The sequence below is a fragment of the Manis pentadactyla genome, chromosome 4 (genome assembly GCF_030020395.1).
Source record: "Manis pentadactyla isolate mManPen7 chromosome 4, mManPen7.hap1, whole genome shotgun sequence".
Classification (NCBI taxonomy): domain Eukaryota; kingdom Metazoa; phylum Chordata; class Mammalia; order Pholidota; family Manidae; genus Manis; species Manis pentadactyla.
In genome coordinates, this window is record NC_080022.1 from 7,117,151 (window position 1) to 7,143,330 (window position 26,180).

The following is a 26,180-nucleotide window of genomic DNA, read 5'->3' on the forward strand; positions in this document are numbered from 1 at the left end:
TCAACGGAGGAAAACCCAGCACCCTGACATGCCTTGAGCTGTGAGGTCCAGAAGCACCGAAAAGGCTGAGCAGAGAGCACACTCTTCCCGGCTGGGAGTGAGCAGCGAAGGCGCTCAGGGAGCCGCTCCAGCTACGGCCCCAAATCCCATCTCCACTGGGGAATTTGAAGCTCCCGCACTTGGGTCAGCGACCAGGCTCACTAGGCCCCGATTACCACCAGAGGTCGCCGTGAACCCGCCCCCACAGAAACTCTTCCGGCCCTCCGAGGCCAGAACCCAGACCATCTCCTAAGGGCCCTCGGGTCCGCTCTGCACCCCGAGCACCCCGGCCCACCAGACGGTCCCGGAGTTCGGGGCGAGGAGCCCCGCCTACCTGAGGGCCCCAGGCTGGCAGGCACGCGCAGGAGGAGCACTTCCGCCGACGAATGCACTTCCGGTCTCCAGGAGCCAATGAGGTTACAGCCACCGGTGTTCCCCTCGCTGGCGTCCGGTCTCGGGTCCTCTCTTGGATGACTCCGGCCGGCTTGCGGTGAAGACGTGGTAAGCCTCTGTCTCGGAACCTCTCAGAAACCGTTTTCGAGGGGAGTCAAGAGCCTTTTTGTCTCAGGCACAGGGCAGCCCAAATTGGTGAGGGCCTTTGAGTATCAAATACAACGATCCCTAAGACAAGGTCATTCCAAGTTTGGGCAAGGAGTCTTACCCCTTCGTTATTTGGATCTCTCTGTAGGACCAAAAACTCGGTGCCTCTGGCCTTAGGAAGAGGTGGACTCACTCTGGGAGAAAAAAAAACCTAGAAGCTTCTTGAACTTGAAATCCTCCATTCAGAATGACTTTCTTTTTCCTCCGAAATCCTTTCCCAATCTGTAAAGGACAAATTTGACATTCACGCCTCTTGAGAAGGATATTGGACTGCTAGCTGGGGGCAGCACTTTGAAAAGTTACTTATACTGGTGGAAACCATTTCTTGGTGTTTCTAGCCTATCTCTTTGAGGAGTCAGTAGTCGACGAGACAACATCAGGGTTTAAGGCAACATTATTTCAGAGGTGTTGTGTTTAAAGCTAATTGTATTTCAGCCACCCAGGAAAGGATTCCAATTAAGATGACCTTAGAATTCTACCAGAATGAATTATTTCTGTCAGTTCTGTCTGATCGTAGAATTACTTAACGTAAATTGTTTTTCAGAGTTACAATTTGAATGTGAAACCACCGTTGTACCCCATCTTAGAGAAGACCCTTGACTCAGGTTGGAACGATTCCAATAGCCTACCTTGTAGAATGCTTCAGCTGCACAGAATTTCCTTTGTAAGTGACTGTGACGTTAATGTAATTATTTCTAATTTCCGATATGTGAATATGCATGGAAGTGTCAACATTTTGAGTGATGTGTAACTCTCAGTGAGAGGGTTAATGCGAAACAAAATATAACTGGAAAATTTATACCTCCTTCTTTAAGCATTTGAAGAACTTGCTGAGTAGCTGTTTGTTCACTGTGTACTTCCCCTGAGTTTGATAATGATAATAAGGTATTCTGTTCTGGCATTTATGTTGGTTTTAATGTGTGCAACCTTAGAAGCTGTGGAGGAAAGTCCTCACTGTACATGCACGGCATTTGCCTCCTCTTCTTTCACAGTGATTTAATTTGATTCAGCAGTTTTATGTAGAGGGTGTTCTTATATATCTTTGTTTAGAGTTAGGTATTCTAAACTCTAGAGAGTTTAGGGTTCTTGTTTAGAGTTAATGGATAATGAAAAAGGATTCCTAGTGCGTAAGTAAGAGAAATTGGCTTTGGTTCCAGTTCTCAAACAAAAATAGAATCCAAGCCTGGGGGCTTGGGGAGGGAGAAATTGGAAAAAGAAGAATGGCATGTTAGGTAGGCAGTGATGGGAAAGAACACTGGGGACGATAAGCTCAGAACTGTGAGTCATAACTGGGAAACCAGATAAATACTACTTCGCAGCTGTAGGAGTTTAGGACACTTTAACTTGGACTTGGGAAGGGAGCCCAGAGAATACCAGTTGCTCCAGCTAGGTAGGGAAAATGCTGGGGCAGATGAAATTTGAGTGGCTAACAAGAAGTACCATGAGCCAAAGGCTCTTTGAACGTGTAGACCTTATTTAAATGTCTACCAATAAATAGGCTTATGCCATTTTAAGTCTTGTGTAATGGTTAAGAACATGAACTTTCAGAGTCAAAGTTCTTAATGGAGTTGTGAAATCTTGAGAAAGTTAATCAGCCTCTTTCATTTCCAGTTTTCTCATCTGTTAAAAAAGGAGATAATAATAGTATCTACTTAGTTGGAGTGTGGTAAGGATTACGTGAGTGCCAGGCTTATTGCTGGCCACACAGGAAGAATGCAGTGAATGTTACTATTATCATCATCATTATAGTTCAGTGAACATAATTGGATGTATATTTATAAGGAATAGGCCCATCCAAAGAGGATGAGTGAATGCATTGCTATTCAGTGAGGGGCACACGAGGTAAAATGAGGATTCCATATGCACAAACCCTGAAGCTTTCTGCTCTTCTGCTGTCAACTTACCAACCCCAGGCAACTTCAGATCTGCTTTCTATCCTTCTGCTCTGGAATTTTATATAACTGGAGTCATATAGTGCATACTTTTTTGTATTTGGCCCTTTTTATTCAGAATAATGTCTGTGAGATTCATCCATGTTACTTATATCAACTGTTTGTTCCTTCTTATTGCTCAATGTTTGTTCCTTCTTATTGCTCAATAGTATTCCGTTATATGACTATACCAACTTTGCTTATTATCCATCTTTTGATTAATACTCAGTTTGTTCCGGTGTGGGGTTATGAATGTCTAAAACCAAACCATACAATTCCTTGTGTGGATATATGTTTTCATTTCTCCCTATTATTTTTAATCTAGCCTCTTAATTTGTACCTAAAATTCTCTTTCTATGGCCTCCTTAAGTATCCTCCTCCTCAATTACTCACTTTCTTGTAGCTTCTGTGGCTTCCTAAAGGTGCTTTCTCCTCAACCTACCAGCATTCTAATTCTATGCCTAAAAAAATTCTATTTTTTAATTCTATTTTTAAAAAATATCAAATAAACAACCCTCTCTTACCCCTGGTGCTCCATTGAAGATCAGTATCTCTGGGTTTTCAGCCACATTCTAGTCTATTTCTGTCTGCCTGCCAGATATCTCTACTTGGAGGTCCTGTATATACCTCAAATTCAACACCTATGAAACAGTACTCTGTCTCTTTATTCCTTCCCTCCATACCTCACAAGCCATGCTTCCTCTAATGCTCTCTTTGTTGACTAATGGCACATCATCTACCCAGTCATTTGAGTCAGAAATCTCCTTCCTTCACCTCTTTCCCTCCTCTGTTCAGTCAACTGATAACTTGAAACCCTTAACAGTATCTTTCCTGTTGTTACCCTTTATTGTCTCTTACCTGCACCAGTGGAGTGCTCCAGTACTTCCTAAAGTTTAAGATTCATACAGAGCACCTGGGGATCTTGTTAAGCTGCAGTAGGTCTAGGGTAGGGCCTGTGATTCTCCATTTCTAACCAGCTCCCAGGTGGTACCCACACAGCTGATCCATTCTATCCTCACTCTCTTGGTTATCACTAATCTCATGACTTCAGATACTACCTGTATGCAGATGACCTCAGATCTCTAACTTGGACTTCTCCCCTGGACTTGGTTCCATTTTTCATTTGCCTACTTAATGTCACCATTTGGATATCTAACAGACATCCCAGATTTGAGGTTTTTACAAACTAAGCTACTGATCTTCTCCCCTTAACCTACTCTGGACATCTTTCTCTTCTCAGCTAAAGGTAACTATTCTTTTAGTTGCTTAGGGCCAAAACTTTTTGACCCATCCTTGACTCCTCTCTCAAAACCCACATTCTGTCCCTCAGCAAATCACACTGGCTGTAGCTTTATAATATATCCAGAATCTGATGACTTCTCACCACTTCTGCTTCCACGTTTATTTGCCCCTACATTCCATTCTCAACTTCAGCAGCCAACAAAGTTCTTCAAAATGTAAGTTATATCTTGACATTCCTCTGCCCAAAACCCTGCAGTGGCTCTCTCTTACCTCTCTGACTATGTCTGTTAACTCTGCCTCAGCCATTCTGGTCTCTCTGCTCCCAGAACATGACAGACATGCTTCTGCCTCAAGGCTTTTCCATTGTCACCCTGAACTGTCTTCCTTCAAATTTCTGCACGGCTTAGTCCCTTGCCTCCTTTAATTCTTTGCACGAACGTCGCTCAGTGAGACCCTTCTTGGCCACCCTATTTAGGATTCCAACACTCTTCATCCTATTGCCTTGCCCATGGCTCCCTTATTTAACATGCCACATGTGTATGTATTTAATTACTGTTTGTCTTCCAGCACCAGACTATAAATTCCACATGGATAGGGAGTTTTGACAGTTTTGTTTATTGCTTTATTCCCAGCATCTACAGTATTGTAATTGCCCAAGAAATATTTACCGAACCATGATGAATGAATGAGGATTATTTCTAAAGTACACTGGTACATTACTCCCTGTTTAAACCTTCTAGTACATCCCATTCTTTACAGGATAAAATCCAAACTCCCTAATAGTGCATCTGAGGGTGGGGAGGCCTAAAAAGTCTTCCAATAATTCCATGTTAACTTTTATTTTATTCTAGTAAAGTAGAAATAGAAAAATTCTTCCTTAGATTTTTTTTTTATCTTTCCCCAGTGAGATGTTTAACTATGACATATGTCTAATTAGGAATTCCATTATTACTATCTTTATTTTTAATGGAAGTAGAAAATAATATTGAAGACTAATGGTATATTATATACAACCAATCTTTCAGATTAAGATGAGCATTTGGAAATTAAATATTCAATTAATAATTAGAAGTTTTTCACTTGGCCTTTAGAGTTTATCAACTGTAGAAAAAGTAGTGTGAAGACTAATTTTAAATTTCAGTTTTTTAATATTTTAAATGGAAATTGGTTGATGTCAAACATCAAGTATTTTTTTCTTATGGTAAATTTAATGAGTTTAATGCTTAATGTTTTTAGTTTCTCAAACTTCCCTGACAGTGTCTCAGAGAGATGCTCATTATGTACACATACCTAACATTTTGCTTATAGCTTCAGAGATATTATACTCCTGAAGTCCAAGCCCCAGATTAAGCCCCTTAAACAAAGCATCCCCCCAAAATAGTTGCTTAATGAAAGTTCCTTCCTCTCTGAGTGAATGTGAGTTATAGCAGAGAATTGTCTTGGTCTGTGAGGGAGTATTGCTGATTGTGTATCTAAACTATGAGGGACCTAAAAATAGCACAGTTTTAGAATTTTATAATTTTCACCTGTATCAAAAGAGCATAATTTAAATTTTGTAAGATACCAGTAGTGTGAATAAAATGTTTCTTAATGAAATTAACTCTGTAACACCGGATTTGGTTTTGGAGGAAATGATAAAACCATAAAAGTAAATGAAAATTCAGTTTTAAAAGTTACGGCTCAATAAAAGTGCTGGTTCAGGTTATGCCTATCAGTGAAAAAACAATTTCATTTTCTGAAGCTATGTTAAGAATGTTGCATTATTTGGAATTAGGGAAATACTGAGCAGTCTTGGTCTTTAGGAAGCAGCCTCTTGCATTTAGACCGTTTCATTTATGAATAACAGAGTAGTTGATGGTTGTGTGCTTGGTGGAAGGAATCAGGAGGCAGTGCTGCTGGGACACGCTCAACCTGCCGAAGACATCGCTGAGGCAGGAGACAGCCAGGCTCCAGCGCGGCTTCAGGTTATTACGTTAGCATCTGGCCTTGCACAGGCCACACTGGGCAGCCAGATCAGTGCCAAGCCTAAGAAAAGCACTGTAGGATGAAAAATAGGTCTAATTAAAAGGCATGGCAGTTAAATCGAGAAGGATGGCATTTGAACCCTCTCTGCTTTCTCTTTGCTTTTCATACTCCTTAGCTTCTTGAACTCTTGCTTTAAGAGGAACCATGGCCTCCCTTTGCAGTGTAACAATGCTCGCTGAGCATTTACTTCCTCCGAGGGCGAGGACGGGTGAGCCTTTGACAAGGACTGGTTACTTGCGAAGTGTGTTGCTTACCTGTAGAAAGCACGCCACTCACTGACAGTAGCACAGACGAGGAGTAAAGTTCAGGGGTTGTTTTCTCCTGTATTTGGGAGGAAGAAGGCACTGTGAGGAATACTTGTCTTTTAATGGAACACATACTTAAAATGTTTTTGTTGAAAGAATTTAAACAAAGGCACCAACTTCACAAGAGATGGAAGGCTCACCGCTTAATGTGCTGGACCCAATCCAACAATTCCACTGTTGATTAACATCTTAACTTTTTTTTGTAATTCTAGTAAAGCAAAATTCATCCACAAAAAGAAAAAGGTCTCATGGAAGTTTTGAACTTTCCCTGGTGAAATGTTTTAACCATGACACATCTAATTAGGAATTCTATTGCTTCATATCTCTATTTTTAGTTTAAGTAGAAAATTGAAAACTAGTGGTGTATTGCCCACAGCCAAGTTTTCAGATTAAGGTGAGCCTTTAGAGTTCAGTATTTAGAACGTACACAGTCAGTTGCCAGGACTGTTAACACCGCGGTGCAGATTCCCTCACCAAAGGATCCCACCTCAAACAGAGAAAACATCTTTTTCAGTGCCTGTGGGACTGGTTCCATCTGAGTAAGCAGCACAGTAAAACCTAAAAGGCCAGCAGAACAGCAGCATCGGTTTACTAGGCTTAGTCATCTCAGAAATACAGTCCTGAATGCAAACCTAAGAAGAAGGGGTTTCCTCACCTTCATGCTATGGATCACAAATGCCAAACACATAGCCAGCCTAAGGTTTTCCTTTAATATAGGTCCTGTTCTTATTATTGGCAATGCTGGTGATAATAACTGTGACTTTGCTTGGAATGATTCCTCCATTATCTCACTGAAACTTTACAGCAAAACTGTAAGCTGGCCTTTTTATGTCATTTATAAATGAGGAGAGGGAAGCTCAGAGAGGGTAAGTAACTCCTGTTGTGGAGTGAGTGGACTGCCTTGTCTCCGTAGACAGTGCTCTTCACTGTTACATATGTTGCCTTTCGTGGACTTGTGATTTAGTGGGAGACTTTCTAGAACAGTACTTAAGACATTCAATAACTATTTTTTCATTTTTTTAAAATTTAGACATAGTTTTCTACACATCCATCTTAAAAGCACATACAAAGGAAAATATAACCAAAATGTATTAGTTAAGACATTTCCGAAAGTTCTCCACATTTCAGAGTCCAACTTTTCTGTGTCACTTCCTGATTTCAAGTTGTTGCGGTCCCTGTTTTTTTATCCAGTATCATCTCCTGCCCAGTATCATCTCCTACTCAGTAACTATTGAGTGAGTGAGTGAATATATATGGTATCCTTATATTATAATTGGAAAGAATTTTATAACACCAACACAAAACATTTGTATTTAACTTACTTTGGTTTCATATTCAAATTGTAGGGTGACTAAAAGAGTTACTAAGGAACTTGAAAATTTTTTTCTCCCGAAGGTTAAAGGTAAATTTTTTCTTAACTTTTGGTCTGTGAGCTCCTGGAGAGGAGATCCTATCTTAATCCGTAATTGTTCCAGCAGCGTCTGGCAAATAACAGACACTTAATAAGTGCTTGACACAATGACTGCACCCTTAACCGATTGTGAAGAAGGTAAAGATGATACTCCCAGCCAGGTTGGTAAGGAGAGGTTGACTGCAGTATCGAGAAGATCTGGGCCTAAAAGTCAATAATACATTGAGTCACACGGTAACTGACTGCTCAGTAGAAGAAATCCATGCTATAAGCACACCACCAAAGGCAGTAACCCTTGAATTCTAAGCCTGATTCTAGACTGGGCTCATTTGGCTCCAGGCAACTCACTTTTCTTAGGAACCTTGGTTGCTTTATCATGACTGCAAATTAATGCTATAAAGCAGCACACAAGTTACACTGAGTTATTAGTATTCATAATTGGTGAACAAATAGTGTTTACCATCTTGGTGAACGAATATTCTGTGGAAATTCTGGCCTTCAGGAGTAAGGAAGTACACCTTCTTGCACACAAGCCTTTGATAATGGAAGCTGGCAGGTTTGAATTAAGCTTATTACAGTGAGTGTCAGTTTCCATTCCTTCTCTGTCACTTAAGTGGATTTTGTTTTCAGATTGTTTTATAATTTTCATGTTCTTAGAACTGCAGTTTTTTCTTTTGAATGTATCAAATTATATTTGCTTCATTTGCCCAATAACCAAGTTATTAACTGACTGACTTCTGCCAAGGCTAATTTTCAACATAGAATTTGAAGTGATGTACAAGTCATAATCTGGTTGAGTGTCACCCTCCGCTCTGCAGACATTACTAATGCTAGGCTCCTGGGACTGGTCTCTGGAGTATCCAAAAATTGACACATTGGTGCTCTCATTGTCTCCCATTTAATGGCTTCTTATACTAGAAGAAATGTGTTGGTTTAAAGTTAAAATCAGTCTGCCCACATCCCAGCTATCCTCACTGTACTGAGGTTTTTGACTTTTCAAAGAGGGGAAGCAGGTGACTACCATTGATAATAGAAGCAAACAATGGGGCAGGGCTGCAATTAAACACAAAGCAGGAACCGCAGATTGTAGCTGAACTGTCTCCACAGGTAAGGCGCCGCTGAGCTGCCGGGTGAGGGGGTCGGCTGGTGAAAGGGCTCACCTTAGCAGAACATGTGACTGGGGGACCAGGTTGGCGATCCCAAACAAGAACACTGTCACTTGGCTGCTTGGGACACAGCGAGTTGTATGTTAGTTGTTTAGTGGCTTCGGGAAGCCAAATTCAGGTGTCGTTTCATGATGATCTTACATTAAACCACAGAGAGAAAGTTTTAAACATAGGAAAGATGAAGTGAGATCCATCTCAGATAGCAAAATAATGTCTAGTAATACCTCACGGAAAATAATAGCTACTGAGCTCCTACTATGTAGCAGGCACTGTTGATAAGTCTAAGGAATCTTTAGAACCTTGGTTTCTTTACCATGACTGCAAATTAATGCTCTAAGACAACCCACGAATAATAGTAAGCATTATTAATATTCATAATTATTAGACAAATGTGCTAAACATCTTTTACTTTCTCCTTTAATTTGCACAAAATCCTCTGAGGTGGGGAGTGTGGGCCCCCATTTTATAAGTAAGGAAACTGAGACTCCAAAAGATTAAGTGTCTCGTCCAAGGACAAGCCCCAGTAGTAAGTGGTTAGAGCCAGTGGGTCTGAGAGTCCTAACCGCTTCCCTCTGCTGGGCTGGCTCTGCCTCCGGGTGGATGGTTCACACCGATGTAACCAGTAAACGCAGTCCTAGCCCACCCGCCACAACTTACACCACCAAGTCTGCTGGTGCTGCTCAGTTTTGAATTCTTTGGAGATTCCATGTACATTGTTCCCATGCACCTAGGAAACTCTTCCTCACTAACAGTTCTATCTCTTCAGCATAGACTATTATTCACCTTGATTATTAGTAATCACGTTTAGCATCGAATGACTTTGGGATAGTTGTACAAATTAAATCTGTCCCCCAAAGACAAAGATTTATCCCCAGTGAAAGTAGTCAAAAAAAAAACAACAGGCAATTTCAGAATGTACCCCCAGACTATTTAAAGCAGTGGCATATTGTTGGAAGTAAAATATAGTTACATGCTTAAGGTGACAATTTTGAAATGACTAGCTTCTTTTTAGAAGTATAAATCCAATCAGTTAAGTCAGTCACATTATTTTAACAGTCAACATTAGATTTAATTATATTGAGCATTCTGAAATGAGACAAAAAAAGCCAATTGCTAATTTTTTTCTAAAGTTAATGTTTTAAAATTGGCTTAATGTTTACAAAATGTTCCATTAATGTTTACACATCAGTGATTAAAACGTAAGGTCAGTGATTTAAAAATTGAAAGTAAATTTTAAACTTCAAAACAACATTAGGAAGAAATTAATTTTTTGTCATAGAGAGCTGGGGAGGGACACTTACAGCCTAAGCCAATGAGATCTTGGCAGCCAGCAGTGCAAGTGGTAGGCTGTGTGGGCCAGACAAAAGTGAATCGTGGTGACACTGGTCCTTGAGCACCTGGACTAGGCAAGGGGGTTCCAGACCTCTGTACCCAGTCGTGGCCTGCTGCAGGTGCCTTCCCTACACAGAGATCTGCAAGGATACGGAGGAAGCACCTATCCATGGAGAGGGAATAGATCCTTGTTCTAAAGCCACTGGGCTATGATAGGAGTGCACCGGAACTTAATTAATTCCTTTGTGGCTGGGAGGTTCCAGAGTCTAGTTTGAGCTCAAGTTGGCTGTGTTCACAGTGACTTAATAGAATAGAGCTAGATATTTGAGACAGGTCCTGAATGACAAGGGAGAGAGATTCCTTTAACTGAGGGATCAGCTTCCAAACCTAGCCCTTCCCCTGGGGAGGACCTGGAAGCCTGAGCTCATCCCCAAGGTTCGGGAGGGCCTTTGAGCTCTGTGTTCATCCTTCCCTGATCTTGGAGCAGCTCCCTTGGGGAAAGACTGAAAGGAGCTGAGTGGGGCTGCAACTGACCCTGGGCTCCTGCTGAACCCAGCCCCTGCACCACATCCCTGACATCCTGCTCAGTAGCTGGCAGGATACCCCGATTTGCTGTGTCCCAGGGCATGTGGGGAGGTTGCAGTCACCACCACCGCATAAGACCACAGATCCTTTGTGTGGGACTAGGGGGTAGGGGTGGGAGGGGTAGGAATAAGCCCCAGGTGAACCCTGGTAATCATCATGAACATGGGTTGATCATCACTAGGGATGACAATCCCAAGCAGGACGTTTAAATCATTCTTACCAAAGAACTCAGTTCAGTGCCATGTGGAACACAGCTGACCCTTTTCTCCTTTATTTACTATCAGTAATAGTTTCCCTGTGGTCCTACCACTGTGCTTCCTTTGGAGAAGGCCCCAAATAGTTAAGTGAATAAATGTTTCTTATTTCCATTCCCACCGACTGTACTTAAATCAAGGCACTGTGCCTTTGTAACTGGCCTTCCTCTCTGGTTTTGCCCTTTACAGTAGCATTATCATCATCACAGCATCACCATCCTTACAATTAACAGCTACTACTTATTTTAACACTGTGCTAAGAAATAATGTGCAGTGTTTTACCATGTGTTATCCTCAAAGTAACTGAAATTGGTTGGCGTCCCAATTTGACAGCCAAGGAAACTTTAAACAGTTAAGTGATTTGGTCAAGTTCATACAACCAAATAAAGGTTCTAAACACCCACGTCACATTATTTTTCTAGAACCCTGTTGTGAACTCCATTGCTCAGAAACCATCAAAGGCTCTCATTAAAGTGCACATTCCTCAACTCCTCAGCCAGGAGGGCTCACTTCTAACTACAGAGCTCCCGTTTGTCTCCCATTTTTCTTTTTGATGAGGCAGGAAACTTAAATTCTGCCTCTGGTTCTGCCCCTCTCCAGCTTTGTCTAATGACAGGATAGAATCCGAGCAAAAGCAAGTTGGTCACCCTAGCGATTGGGTCTGAACACTATGGGCTACAAATAAATGGTCCCGACAGGTCTTCTGAGTATTGGCCAAGTCTTAGAAGTGCACAGTGAGGTGTTTTATCAGTCTTAATTTCCAGTTCATTCCCAACCCATTATTTCTTCTTTGAGATGTTTGTAATACTGGAAAACCAGAAAAACCTGAATGTCCAATGATAGAAGATTAACTGGAAAAAACTAAATATCTAGCAATAACTTATTATTTGGAACAAGCTAAATGCCTTTGGCTGAATTCTTTTTTGTGGTGGGGATTAAATTATGTGTATGAAATATTTTTAAGTTGAAAAGTATCATGCAAGTGTTGGCTTATTGGCATTCATTATATTTCTATACAATAGAAATAGTTCAAGCTCTACAGATAATTCCCCAAAAGTTCCCAAAGTGCTTTGAGTAATTTGGCCTTGCAGGAATTACATTTGTAAGCTCTCAGAATGATTATCTTGGTATATAAGAATATTTAAGAAATCTTATTAATAGCAAAAGCCCAATATGTGAATTAGAGAATGAAATTAATATTACTGATAGTAAATAAAGGAGAGAAGGGTCAGCTGTGTTCCACATGGCACTGAACTGAGTTCTTTGGTAAGAATTAACTTACTGACGGTTAATAAAGCATGTTTATCAAAGAAATAACCCAGACCTGAGTGATTTGAGTTTGAGGCAGAAAAGTTCACTGAGTACCACTTGCACAGTGAATGAAAGAGACCCCCACTAAGACATGGCATTATGGCATTTCAGAGCATTGGGGGTAAAGAATATTCTACAAATCTTCCAAAAAGAAAAAGGTTACATAAAAAGGAACAAGAATCAGAATGGCAGCAGGCTTTAAACAGCAGTGTCGAATGCTAGAAAGCAGAAGAAATTTAAAAATGCCTTCTTGATTTTAAAGAACACAATTTCAACCTCTAATTCTCTCAGTTAAGCTATTCCTCTCTGAAGGAAGAAAAATGACAATCAAACTTACTTAGTTTCCTATGTACCCTTTATTATGAAGCAACTTGAGGATATGCTTTTCAGAAAAATGAAGAAATAAAGCAAAGAAAGGCAATGATGTGGCCTAAGAAATAGGGGCTCTAACTCAGGAGAGAGATGAAAAGGATTTCAGAATGACAGTTGCACAAAAGATTAGGCATTTTTAGTCTAGACTAGAGAAAGAGTTCTGGGAGAAAAAGCCTCCAGAAACAAACAGATTTAATAAAGCAGTAATATTTGGTAGAACCATTTGAAATTAATGTTTTTGTAGATTAAAAAGTTAACTGTAGCAATATGATATGCAATGCTAATAATAGCTACATTTAGAGTGTGCTTTTCACTTGGTAAGCACAGTTTTATGTACTGTGCATGTATTATCTCTTTTTAGTCCTTAAGACAGTCATGAGGTATAAATACTATTATTTTCTCCGTTTTAAGATTGAGAAGACGGGACAAAAGGAAGGTTAGGTTAGAGTCAAGTTGCTCACATCATCCAGTACATGCATTTGGTGCTGTGGTTTGAACCGAGGCAAGTGATTTCAGAGCATAGGTTCCTAACTTTGATGCTCTACACGCAGGAGACTGGGGGATACTTTTCCATGGACTGTGACCAGTTGAGGGGAAAGGACCTGTTATCCCGACAGCCTGGTCACCATACAGTGAAGCCCACTGTGCACAAGCCCTACCTATCCACTCAGAACTTCCTGTCAGCTCTTTCTGAAGGGAAATTAAAATATATCATTAATATTGGTAGAGAGAGAAGAGAATGCATTGGCAAAAGAATCAAATGCCATAAAAAAGAACCTTTGGAGGACAAAGGTCTTAGAAGTTAGGAGTATAACAGCAGAAATGAAAAGCCCAATATGTGAATTAGAGAATGAAATTAAAGACATTTGAGGTTAGAGCATGAAGGCAAGAGGCAGAAAATAGAAAAAATAAAAAAATCAGAAGACCAGTCCAGGTGCTTCACTTCCAAATAATAGGCATTTCCAAGTAGAACAGAGAAAATGGAAGGCAGAAAGTCATGTGAAATAATTCAAGCACATTTTCCAGAACTGAAGGCTTTAAGTTTTGGTATTGAAAGGGCCTGTTCAGTGCCTAACACAATGGACAAAAATGGAACCATACTAGAGGACATCATTATAAAATTTCAGAATACTGGGGATAAAGGGAAGATCTTACAAGCTTCAAGGAAGAAAAAAATAAGTCACATTCAGAGGATCCAGAATTGGAAGTGCCTTTGGATTTCCCACCATTAACACTGCAGACTAGAAACAACCTTCAGAATTCCAGAAGATGATTTTCAACATAGACTAGAGATTTTATCTATATGTGAAAGTTTGGAGAAGGTAGTGAGGGTGAATGAGAGCTAATCCTCTTAGATCATGGGAGAAAGTAAATAGGCATTGTGTACACTGGATAAATTCAGAAATAGCATTGTGAACCCAAAATAATAGAACTGTGGTAGGACCTACCAAAGAAACAGGTGAAAAAGTTAAAAGTGGTTGCCTTTAAAGGACGTGGGTGAGCAGGATGTGTTGATGACTGTTGGTTTTCATTATGGGCCTTTTGTTGCCCTGGAATTTCTAGTGAATTCATGAATTCATTTAATAAATTTTATAAAGTTTTTAAATAAGTCGTCTCACATTTCATTAAGGTTATAGAATGATCAAATAGAGCAATTAATACAAAAAGGAGTTTGTAAATTGTAAACTACTACTCATTTGAAAGTGATAATGCTGTGTTCATTAAGAGGCATTAGGTAGATGACAATGTCACTGGATGAGTTAACTTGGCCGCAGTAGTGCAATCACAAAACTTCAGCAACCTTACAGTAAACATTCATTTTCGCTCATGGGTCTACGGTCAGCTTGTGAGTTTGCTGAACTGAGGAGACTTGGCTGATGTCACCTGGGCTTGTGTGTCTGGGCATGTTGTCTGTGTTTTGACAGGTCTAGGGCAGCCTCAGCCACACAGCTAAAGGTTAGCTGTCTGTCCACAGAAGAACCAGCTCTCCCACAAGTTCTGTCCTCCTCCGCAGGCCATCTGGGGCTTGTTTTCATGGCAGAGGCAAGTGTCCAAAAGAAAGTGGAAGTGTACAAAGCCTCAAAGGCCTAGGCTCAGATCTGGCCCACTCTCATGTCTGCCGCGTTCTTTTGGCCAAAGCAAGTCAACAGAGCGGGAAGAAGATTCCATCCCTTTGTGGTAGGAGCTGCGAATCCGTACTGAAAAGGAAGGGTGGAGAAATGGGGCCATTTCAGCAATTCATTGACCATAGTCATCGAGGCCAAATATTTTTATCCATCTCCTTGGAATGAGAATGTGGAAGGACATTGGAACTAAGCTTATTTTATTTTCCTTTGTAGACAACAAGGAAGATGTCGGAGTTTTCTGTTTAGATCAACAACTTCAAATTCTCAGCATGGAAAATTCCGAGAAGACAGAAGTGGTTCTCCTTGCTTGTGGTTCCTTTAATCCTGTCACCAACATGCACCTCAGGTTGTTTGAGCTGGCCAAGGACTACATGAATGCAACAGGTAGGGACAGCAACCAAACCTGATAACGGGGCCCAGGACACCTACCAAAGTAGGTCCCTCTTCCCTGCCCGTCTCCCCTGAGGCGGGCCATAAACTTCCTGTGAGAGGCGCCCTCCCTGTGGAGGAGAGGAGCAGCCTCATCTCCCGAGACAAAGGGATGCTGAGAAGCCTCCAAACAAACGGGTCTTGCTAAGTGGCCCTGGTTTACTGTACTGCCTCATACTCTGACATGCCATATTTCACCACAACTGTCTACTCTTCATGGAACCTAGCATAGAAATACTCAGGTTTAACTGTTTTGGGGAGTCTTCATTTCCTTTTGGTGGCTCCTATGTCACATAAACCTATTAAATAAATTTGTATGTTTTTCTCCTGCTAATATGTCTTTGTCAGATTGATTTTCAGACCCAGCCAAGGACCCTAAAAGGTGGAAAGTCCTCCCCCCACATTCACACAGTGTTACTTTGTTTTGTTACATAAATGATCATGCTATATGCGATAGATAGGGGGATGGGTGCTCAGACTCACTAATAACAAGGATTACTAAACGAAAACTAAATAAACTCAGATAAAACTAATAGAACTAAAATTTTAAATGAGATCAATTTTGCCCATCACATTGACATTCTTAAACTTGATAGTATAAGGTATCAGAGCTTGGGGAGAAATGGGCTCTTATATACACTATAGGTGGACAGTAAGGCTTTTTACAGGGCAACTTGACAATATCAATCAAAATGTAAACTGTACTGGGGAATGGGGAGTATTTAATGGGTACAGAGTTTCAGTTGGGGAAGATGAAAACTTTCTGGAGATGGTGGTGACGGCTGTACAGCAGTGTGCACGTACTTATTGCCACGGAACTGTGCCCTTAAAATGGTCAGTTTTATGTGTATTTAACCACATTTATAAGTGAGTGGATAAATGAATAAATAAAGAAACCACCCTGAATCCCTGCTTAAAAAAATAAGGCGATCTGTGATTATAAAACCAGATCAATATGTCCTGTGCATGAAATCTAATTTGTTATACCTCATATCAAATCTAACTCTTCATCTAGGAAAGTTTAGAGTTATCAAAGGCATAATATCTCCAGTTGGTGATGCATATAAGAAGAAAGGACTCATCTCTGCCCATCATCGAGTTATCATGGCAGAACTTGCCACCAAGAATTCAAGATGGGTGGAAGTTGATACCTGGGAGAGTCTTCAGAAGGAGTGGATAGAGACTGTGAAGGTGCTAAGGTATTCTTGGTGAAATCAACTGTCAGTTCTGTGGAAATGGTTGGGGGCCTGTGTGGCTTTTGTGTTTCAGTGCTGCCTCTGTCTGTGAACATACAGATTTTTAAGACTGTCTCTAGGTTAAAAAGGCTCAGGTTATGCCATTCCTGTGTGAGGCGTGGAGCCCATCCACCGAGCAGGGGGTCCCTTAGCCTTTATGTCCTTTGTTTTAAGATTTTTGTACACATTACTGTGTAATTTTCTGTTAGAGAATGGCTTGATCTGTCTCTGCCCCAAATAAGAAAGGCAAAATTGTGAGATAATATTATTGTCATTAATCTTCTTAAGTGTAAAAGGGAGGTCATTTAGGGAAGAAAACCGTGGTGCTCAGTCAAGGACAGACTTGATTTTGTGTGCTGCTTCCGTGACATTATAGGGCTTGTCACAAATCTGTGTTCATGCCTTTAAAATAGTTCCGGTTAAGGATTCAGAAACCAGAATGAATAATACCTAGTTATTATGTAATAATATCTCGTGTATAAAATAAGAGGGCTTTCTAAAAGACCTGTCTAATGTCTTTCCTTAGTGTTATGAACCTTCTGGTTCTGACTGGATCAGTTGGGGTTCAGATAGGAAATGGGAATTACTCCAGGTATTTGAAGCAAAAATGGATTTAGGTGCTTATGCAAAAGTGTTAAAAGGGCTGGAGGAATGGAAGTTGGGTTTGTTTCAAGGTCACACCTTATTAGCTGCACTCAGAGTTCAAGAAACTGTTCCTGACTGACCGCTGACACCAGTGCTGCTCTTACACTGTCCCCGTCTCCTAAAGTTGGTGATGGGACTGCAGAGAACAGTCCAGCCACCGTACTCACACCGAGAGATTGCTTGTCAGGCTCCAAAGGGCAGGAAGATGGCCTCTGCTCTCTTCTTCCTTCCCAGTCTCTCATGAGTGAATCTCATCAGCAGCATCTCAGTCACATCCAGTCCGCTGTGAGGACCTCTGGGGGTGTAGTTAGGGTAGGACGGGACCCTGAGCCAACAGACAGTATCTAGTACCGCAAATCCCCAAGAAGATTTACTTTGCAGGCTTGGCAGGGAGGGGAATCTGCCCTTTCATTGGCCAGAAATTCTCCCATCAGACACCAGGCTCCTGCATCCCCACCGTACCACCCAGCCCTCTCTGGTCTCTGGCTCCATGTAACCTTATTGTCCATTACATATTCACTCAGCTACTCAAGAGGGAAGGGACTAAGGGGAACAAAAGACCCATTGGACTCCCACAAGTGTAGTTCATGTTACTCAGGTTACTTCTCACAGCTGTAAAGCAGTGACATTCTCCTGTCAGAACAAAGGTAACACAGATCCTGCCTGTGGTCCCTTATAGGCTTCATACTTGCCCCCCCTCTAGGACCTGACCTTTTCCTTGGCATTGTAGTTCTTGTTACCATGTCAAACCACACACTTAAGTGGTCAAGAGCATGGGCTATGAAGCCAGACTGCAGGGTTCAAATCCTGGCTCTGCTACTTTTAAGCTAAATGACCTTGGCAAATGAGCGCTCTCCTCTCAGTGAGGATAATAAACAGTTCTGATATGATGGTGGCAGTAGTATAGTTTGCTTCATAATAACAAAAACATTCCTCAGTCTGGTTGATATTGAAGGCCCCGCATGTCCCAAGGACTGTGCTGGGAGCTGGAGTTGCAGTTCTGAGGCTCTGCTTCCCCTGCGTGATGGCAGTACTACTCTTAACTAATAGTATTTATGACGTGGGATGTTGAGAAGATTTAATCACATAATCCATGCAAAGGACTTAGTATAGTGCTTAACACATAAAAATAATTAATGTTAACTCAGTGCTTAACACATAGTAATTAATGTTAACTCTTATTATTATGACATAGACACATAAAGTTTAGAATAGTAATAGCTACTGTTTGTTGTGTTCCCAGGATTTCCTTGCTTTCCATTCCCTGTAGCCAGTACCCAGCAGTACAGTGTGGTCAGCATCCATTCTGACTGGTCAGGCACCGTCCAGCCTTTTAACTGTGGGTCAGAGGCTCTTAGGCATCTCAGAGGGACGATGCTTCAGTTGAGCTTTGTGAGAAAGCGGAATGTTCTATTGCTTTGTCGGCATACAGGTACCATCAAGAGAAACTGGAGGCTGGGAGCTGTGATCGTCAGCAGGACTCACCTGTGCTGGAAAGGCCTGGACAGAAGAGGAAGTGGGTTGAACAAAGACAAGATTATAGTCAGAAGAAGCCCCTAGAGCCAAGAAAAGGTCTGTATGATTTACCAGGACTTTATGACTAGAGGTGATAGGATTCTAGAGCTCAGCAAGCCCACTTTATGTTTTCATTTCATATTCAGTATGTGTGGGTGCCTGGAAAATCCCCTTGCTTTATGACAGGAAGGAGGGAGAAGTAAAGGTACCCCAAGCTTAGTTCTCTGTAACTTGTGAGGTGTCCTGGATCTCTTTGGAGAATCTGAGTTAGGTCAGTACTGTGACCTCTAGCCAGAAGAACACACAGTCACACATTCGTTTTGATGCAAGGGGTCACTGGGAGAGCAAACCCCGAAGCTGTGTTCTTCTCCCCAGGTGTGCCAAAGGTAATGCTGCTGTGTGGGGCAGATTTCTTGGAGTCCTTCGGAGTTCCTAATCTGTGGAAGAGTGAGGATATTGCCCAAATTGTGGAAGAGTACGGGCTCGTCTGTATTACTCGGGCTGGAAATGATGCCCAGAAATTCATCTATGAATCCGATGTGCTATGGAAACATCAGAACAACATTCACCTGGTGGATGAATGGATCACCAACGACATCTCAGCCACAAAGATCCGGCGGGCCCTCAGAAGGGGCCAGAGCATTCGCTACTTGGTACCAGATCTTGTCCAGGAATATATTGAAAAGTATAACTTGTACAGCCCCGAGAGTGAAGAGAGGAATGTCGGGGTGATCCTGGCTCCTTTGCAGAGAAATGCTGCCGAAGCTAACTCGTAAGAGATTCTGCAGCAGTGTGGACCTCCCCTTGGGAATCTGAAACAATCCGGTGTTAGTGGGGAGAGGAACTGTGATCCTGTTTCATAAATTAAAGCTTAAAAGCTCAGTAAAAATCAGTAGTAAATTAAAATCAGGTTTATCTTCTTATCAGAAATTGCTAAGATGAATGTTTTCAATATGGTCTTGTTTACAGATCCTTTATCTGTAAAACAAGAGATGAACAGCATTAACCAGAACATTAATCAAACTAACTGCAAATTAGAAATCAGAAGGACATCCCGACTTTACCACATAAGCCAAGTGTGGAAAGCAAGAGTCCATTTAAAATCCTAACTTCAGTTATGAAGGGAACTAACATTTTATGCATGCCTATTTCTAGGCAGTCTTCATGGAGGGTGGCTGAGGAAGTAAGTCTTAAAATTGTGGTTTTGTACAATGCACCACTGATCAGTCATCGCCAGCTATTCAAGATACAGGTTATGAATGTGCCTGGCAGAAACTTGATGCCAATAGTTCATTCTCTCTGACACATCTCAGAATGGCACACAACCTGCCTGGAGCTTCTCCTTTGGTGTTTGGGAGAGGGGCCCAAGCCCTCAAATGTTAGATAGGTACATCAGTGTTTCTGATGCCCACCAGAGATAGAGAGCCCCTGCCTTACGTGTCCTACATGTTCTCTTAGCCTGCTGTGGCTCATGTTCGAGCCCTAGCCATCCGCCACCTTTTATTTTCAGGAAGAACTTCGGCAATGACATCACACTACTTGGAAGAGAGAGAACTATGGAGAATGAGGAGTCTTATTAAAAGCTTTTAAGTATCAGTGCTCTTAGCCTTTATTGATAGCCCAGTAATCAAAAGATGGAGACCCTAAGAACATGAGAAATGCCACAGTGGGTCAGCCCAGCAGCTCCTCCAGCTCAGAATTGTGAGCATTGATGAATGGCTTGTGGAAGAACTCCCGTGATCTCAATCTAAACTCCTGAATTTCTGAACAGCCCTGCTGGTTCTGTTTCAGCCCACCATGAATCAGCAATTTGTAAATTTTAGCAGAAAATGGGTCTGTTTTGTTTTTTTTCTTCTTATCCTTGTGTATGGTTTTTAACCAGAGTAGAACTCCCAAATAAGAAACGAATCCCAGTTTTATGTTACAAATACAAGCTTCTTACATGGTTTGATATTGATAAAAATTTTGTTGAAGTTTTATCAATTGGTAAAAACAAAAAGACCAGAAATAACTTTTTATATAGTTTAATGGTTTGTACAAGTCATTCTGTGATAGAAATATGACTAAAGTTAAATTTCTAATGAAAACAGTTTACCTTTTTACAATTTATATTTGAAACTACACATTACACTACTCAAACCTACACTAAATTGAAAAGTTTACCTTTTTACAGTTTATATTTCAGGCCTACACTATAAATCATTAAGGATTTATAACTGCAATATACTTACAACTGTGTAATTTAATTGTATAGGCAGATCTGAATCGAGTTTAAAAAGTTAAATGATAAAGTTGGCAAATGTAAATGCTGCATCTCCTGATTTGTCCTTACTGAAGCTGGCAGGCTGACTTCCCAGAGAGGCAGGAAGTGGTGCAGTGCCTGACCCCATGGGTGTCAGTCTCTGCAGAATGAATGACAGGATCTCAGCTCAGAGAGATGAGGGACTTTCTTCCCTGCCTTAGCTTTTTGGAGCTGCAGAGTTGGGGCAGTACTGAAAAACAGAAGTCTAGAAGCAGAGGAAGCTACCAAAATTTAACTTTGATTTCTTCTCATGGAAAACTGTATTTCGTTCAACTGAAGTGTGTGTAAACTGCAAGTTTCCAATGCTAGAAATTTCTCTTATACTGTGGTGCCTTCCTACCTAGAAGTACCCACCCTGCTCAGCTGTTAGTATATTGACCTCAGGACCCGCTGCATAAGCAGGTGGGGACCCTCCCAGGAGACCTGGTAATAATGATACTTTTGTGCTGTTTGTTGATCAACAGCTTTGCACACATAACGAGTTAGCTTGGCTCTTTGTCCTACTACCAAGGATGCTGCTAATGCCACAGCATAATAGCCTAGTTTGGGGTGTCCTCAAGGACAGAACTCCCTCTTTAGATAATGGAAATCAGAACAATGAACTTCACTGGAGGATAAATAGTAACAACTGTTGTGACTTCCGCTGAAGAAGAGGAAACTGCCATTATTTATTCCCTACCATGACTTTTTCATAATTTGCTTGTGTAATACAGATTTAGAGTTGAGGAAATGTGTAAAGCTGCTGTTTTGTTTGTTTGATGCTGGTGTTTTTTGTTGTACTCCTTTACCCCTTACATTGTACAATTTGCAGCAAATGAACTTGTAGTAAAAGGCCTTGACTGGCAGCTTCATTCAGTTGTACATACTGCATATGGAGAGATTTTTTTGTTTCTTACCTGTTTAGTGGTTAAGTGTGTGGACAGCAAACGGCTTATATACGGGGAGCAAGTTCTTCCTGGTGATCAAAAGATTGAGCCGAAGGGAAGTTTCCTCTCCTGGCATTCAAAGGATGCTCTTCCTTTTTCCTGATTCTCCAGGACCTCACCACAGAGTGGGAGGCATCCCCTCCAGGTCTGCTTGTGTGGTAGTGACAGGGTTGCTATTTTCCTTTCCCCAAGCTCGGGGAGTATTGTGAGGTGGGCTCCTTCAACGTTTCTTTCTGGGTGCTTCGGGACATTCATTTCTTTGCCATTGTTCCCAAAGGCCTCTTGATCTGAAACGTTCACTGTGGCATCCGCCCAACTATGAGGATGTACAAGCAGCATGTGCCTGAAATCTGGAGCTTACTAATGGTCCTTTTTGCCCTTTGTAATGCTGATGCTTTCTGAGCACCTACTGTGTGCTGGGCATGTGCTAATGAGAGGCTGGGCATGTCTAGGTGACTGGTGGGAAGGCTGGAATGAGCAGTGTATCTTCAGGGCCTGTGCCCATAACCTGTCTCTCCTCCTCATGTAACATACTAGTTTTCAGAGAATGAAATTTTAACCAATTCTTGACATTTTCATCCACCCTAAGTGGATGAATACAAAAAAAAACCCACTTTGAACAGTATTGATAGTCTGATGGTGACAACTGATGTGTTCAGTCCACACAGGACTAAGTTGAACTTGCCCAGTGTTGTCAATTCCTCGCCTCTAGGGCAGTATACGCCCAGGGGGAGGAGGTGGCAGGAGCCGTAATTCCTCCTAACCAGCAAAGAAAGAAAACGCACCCAGGTGCCCATGCTAGTACCATAAGGCCACCTTGCAGCACTGTGGCCTGAGAACGGAAGCAGCTTTCCTGGGAGGCAGAGTTCTTGTGCCAGGCCTGCCAGCCAGCCAACTGGAGAGTCACTTGACTGAGTCCCTTTCTGGAAGTAACACTGTCATCTCTGAGGCCCCTTCTAGTTCAGATGTTGTTGGGCCTGATGGAGGGTTGGCACACACGAGCTCCTCACAGCTCTGGGCTGCCACCTGTCTCCGTCCTGTAAGACCAGAACGCATTTGTTAGAACAGCAGCATGCAACGCGCAGGGGATAGCACGCAAGTACAACACAGCCTCTGCTGCCAGGTGGCCTGCAGTTAGCGGGAGAAAAAAATACTGCGTTTTGAGCATGTGCAAGGGACTGTCCAGAACCACTCGAAGGTTCCCTGAAACTCCGTGCCCTCAGGCCCTGCAGGACAGGAAACCGGGAGGGACAGCATTGGGGTGGGGGCAAGGGGGAGTTCCTTACACTACAAATTATTTGTCATTTATCTGAAGTTCATGAGTCCTGTTTCTGTTTTGCTTTTTGGCCAACTCCAGTGACCTTGGGTGGGAGAAACAACGCAGGAGGAGGCATGGGGAAGAGCATTCCTTCCACTGGGGGCTCCGCAAGCAAACAGGCCCCACTGAGGCTGAGCGTGTGGGACAGGCTGTGGGGCGCAGGAGGAGGGGAGCTCTGTATGTCCCAGAGAAGGTTTCTGACCTTTTGCAGTGGTGCCTGCCACAAGGTGGGGAATTCCCATTCCCAGGGAAGATTCCTCCCTTGATGAAACTGCCACCTCAATTTCATCATACAATTCAGATCTATTTCTGCCCCAAATGTCTACTAAGTCTAAATGACTACAGCAGACAAAGAGTTTCCTAAATCAAGTCAAACTGCCTGATAGGTTTTTCCAAACCAGTGGGTAACATGACACAAATTGCATTTTAAAACACTAAGGAAAATAAACGTAGACAAAATAGGGATAATAGTATAATAATGGTGTCATGGTGATAACAGTCCATACACATCACCCAACCTGAATCAGCGTTCTGCCACTCCTGCTTCATCTACACCATGTTTTCTGTTTTGCTGGAGTCTTTTAAAGCAAGTGTCAGGTATGTAGTTTCAGTGTGAGGAGTGCTTGAATCTAATTTGTATGTTAAAACAATTGTACTAAAGACTAGCATGAGGATCTAAGAAGCAAAGGAGAGTCAATGAAGAAAGGAGGTGTTTTTAAAAACATCATTTGGCCTTACCCAGTTGGCCTGAGGTTCTCAAGAAAAGAAGTTTTATGGGAAATCAGTTGGAATGTGTAAGATCCCCGATTTCGAAGGCCTTGCTGGCATATTTCCCTCCACAGCAGAGTATAGAAGAATGCAAGGCCAAAGGGCCTGGTGGTCTTCATCCCAGCTCAGGGAAGCACAGGCCTAACTTAACCTTCAACAGGCCCAAAGTTTCTCTTGATGAATAAATAGGCTTTAAAATAGTACAACTAAAAGTATCAGTTACCAAAGCAGAAGATCTGGGTTTCCAGTCACAATATTTTTATTGAAAGAATAGTACTCATGAAATAGTATTTTAACATACAGTAAGTATCTTCAGAGAGTTAGGCATGCTTAGAACTGAACCACTGTTAGCTTGTGCCCTCAACTAGGCTAGAAAAGGGAAATAAGTTGCTTAAGGAGATGAGGGTAACTTGATTTTGCTTACTGTTTATATCAGGATGTTTTCCACTTCAAGTAACAGGAAGCTCAACTACCCAGTGGTTTAAACAATAAGGACATTTATACCCAGAAGTACAGACAGAGGGCAGGATCCAGGGTTTGTGGGTACAGGGAATCAACAGTGACATCAAGGACCCAGGTTCCTTCCATTCTACTCTCCTGGTCACGGTGTCCCAATTCTGGTGCCCCTTGAATTGTAGAATGGTCACCAGTAGTAAGGCCTCCTTGTTCATGTTCAGAAGTAGAAAAAGGCTGGCTCCCCAAGGCTCTTTGTTGAAATCAAACAAGCATTTCCAGCAGCTTTATCAAAATGATCATCATATCTCATTGGCTGATTCAAATTCACTTAAGCCTGCTTGTCCCTAAAACCAATCACTGACAAAGGAGGTAGTATTTCTGTGATTGGCTTGGCCTTAAACGAATGCAGGTCTTACCCCTGGAAATGAGCCACGCTCCTTGAAGGCACTGCTGCCTTGCGTCAGGGAGAGGAGGTCTGGCTGCTATGAAGCTCACCATAATGTCCACACCAATCTGCTGGGTCACTATCACACTCCATCAAGTGACAGAGAGTGGTTCCACTACAAGCAGCCCTCATTAGTTCCCATCCATCACTGTCTAGGAGGAGCCGTGTTTGTAAACATCATTGGGATGTCATCTTGGCTATAACTTCATGGTTCAGTTTGCCAGTATCAAATTGAAGGAAAGAAAGGGCTCAAATTGGGCCAAATAAATTTCTCCCCTCTTTTCTTTGCAGACATAACTTTTGGTTCTTGCCTGGAAGAAAGATCTTAGAATCGCAGAGGAGAAAGTTACTCTTTATCCCATGGCAAGTCCAATCTATGTCCCCTTCAACTGCATTCCAACCTTATCCATAATAGATGGCCCTTGCTCAAGCTGGCTAAGAGCCATACCAACCAGCACAAATGCTAAATTAGTTATTCTGCAGCTTACTTTCAGGCCAACATTTATAACAAGATTTTAAGGGTAGGAAGTAAGTATGATTTTTCCATATCCTGTTCCCTTAGTCATCTGGAATTTAAACAAACTTCATGCTCCAGGAATCTGGTCAGAGTTCATGGTTCTATACCCATTAAATGGCAAGGGACAGCTAATCCCAGGACTTGATATCAGCCTGCCATATCCCACCAAAGGACTCAATGTTGTGTAAGAATCAACAGCCTCATTCTGGGCAAGGTGATGCCACACCTGTTTCAGAAATTGTGAATTAGTGGACTTAGTGATGTTAACAGCATTTCAACATTTGCAGATATTTAATATCCTATTAAGTAGGCACTTGATATCCTCTTAAGGAAAATTTGCCTCCAAAGTTTAATCTGTAACAACTGTTTATAAAGAACCACAACTACATGCTTTTTTAGATAATCATTACAAACATTAAAAATTGTGTACAAACTGAAATATCTGTGTACTGATCCTCAAAGGAAATAAGACCTCAGTTCTAAATGGGAAAAAAAAGTATTTCTCCTTTGGAAAAAGGTTGTAGTCATTCACTCAACAAACATTTCTGGAGCACTTGTCAGGCACTATGCTAGACCCTTGGAGATGCTGTAAAGGTGAATGATATGAACATGGTCTGCCCTTGACACTTAAATGAAAAAGGTAGTCAATAGAAAACCCAAAAAAGATAATTTTGGATTATGATCATTATGAAGGAAGTAAGCAGAGACATAATGCTGAGTGAATGTAAACTGGAAGTGTAGCTGAACCTGAGCAATGCAGGGGTTAGGGGGACTGCCCCTATGCAGTTGAAAATCTACATGTAACTTCTGGCTCCCCAACAATGTAATTACTAATAGCCTATGGTATTAACTGGAAGCCTTACTGATAACATAAGCAGTTGATTAACACATATTTTGTATGTCATATGCATTATATACTGTATGT

At 41.7% G+C, this 26,180-nt stretch overlaps 1 protein-coding gene and 1 long non-coding RNA gene across 6 annotated transcripts in view; one reads left to right on the forward strand and one right to left on the reverse strand.

The window, feature by feature from the left end:
• Window positions 1–412: 412 nt before the first annotated feature.
• NMNAT1 (nicotinamide nucleotide adenylyltransferase 1) lies at window positions 413–21,692 on the forward strand. 5 transcript variants are annotated; one of them, XM_036925235.2, is made up of 7 exons: window positions 413–540; window positions 1,184–1,303; window positions 14,913–15,083; window positions 16,144–16,327; window positions 18,441–18,580; window positions 18,899–19,295; window positions 20,034–21,692. In XM_036925235.2, exons 3-7 carry the CDS (start codon window positions 14,969–14,971, stop codon window positions 20,101–20,103), a joined length of 906 nt encoding a protein of 301 aa, XP_036781130.1. In that variant the 5' UTR covers window positions 413–540; window positions 1,184–1,303; window positions 14,913–14,968; the 3' UTR covers window positions 20,104–21,692. The 5 variants fall into 5 exon arrangements, with proteins under 5 accessions (XP_036781130.1, XP_036781133.1, XP_036781134.1 ...); XM_036925238.2 differs by having other exon boundaries at window positions 21,290–21,692; XM_036925236.2 differs by having other exon boundaries at window positions 505–627.
• Window positions 21,520–26,180, reverse strand: part of LOC130683301 (uncharacterized) — a 73,397-nt gene continuing 68,736 nt past the window's right edge. The window contains exon 2 of the long non-coding RNA XR_008996885.1: window positions 21,520–22,788. This is a non-coding gene — a long non-coding RNA (uncharacterized LOC130683301). The remainder of the gene's footprint in view (window positions 22,789–26,180) is intronic.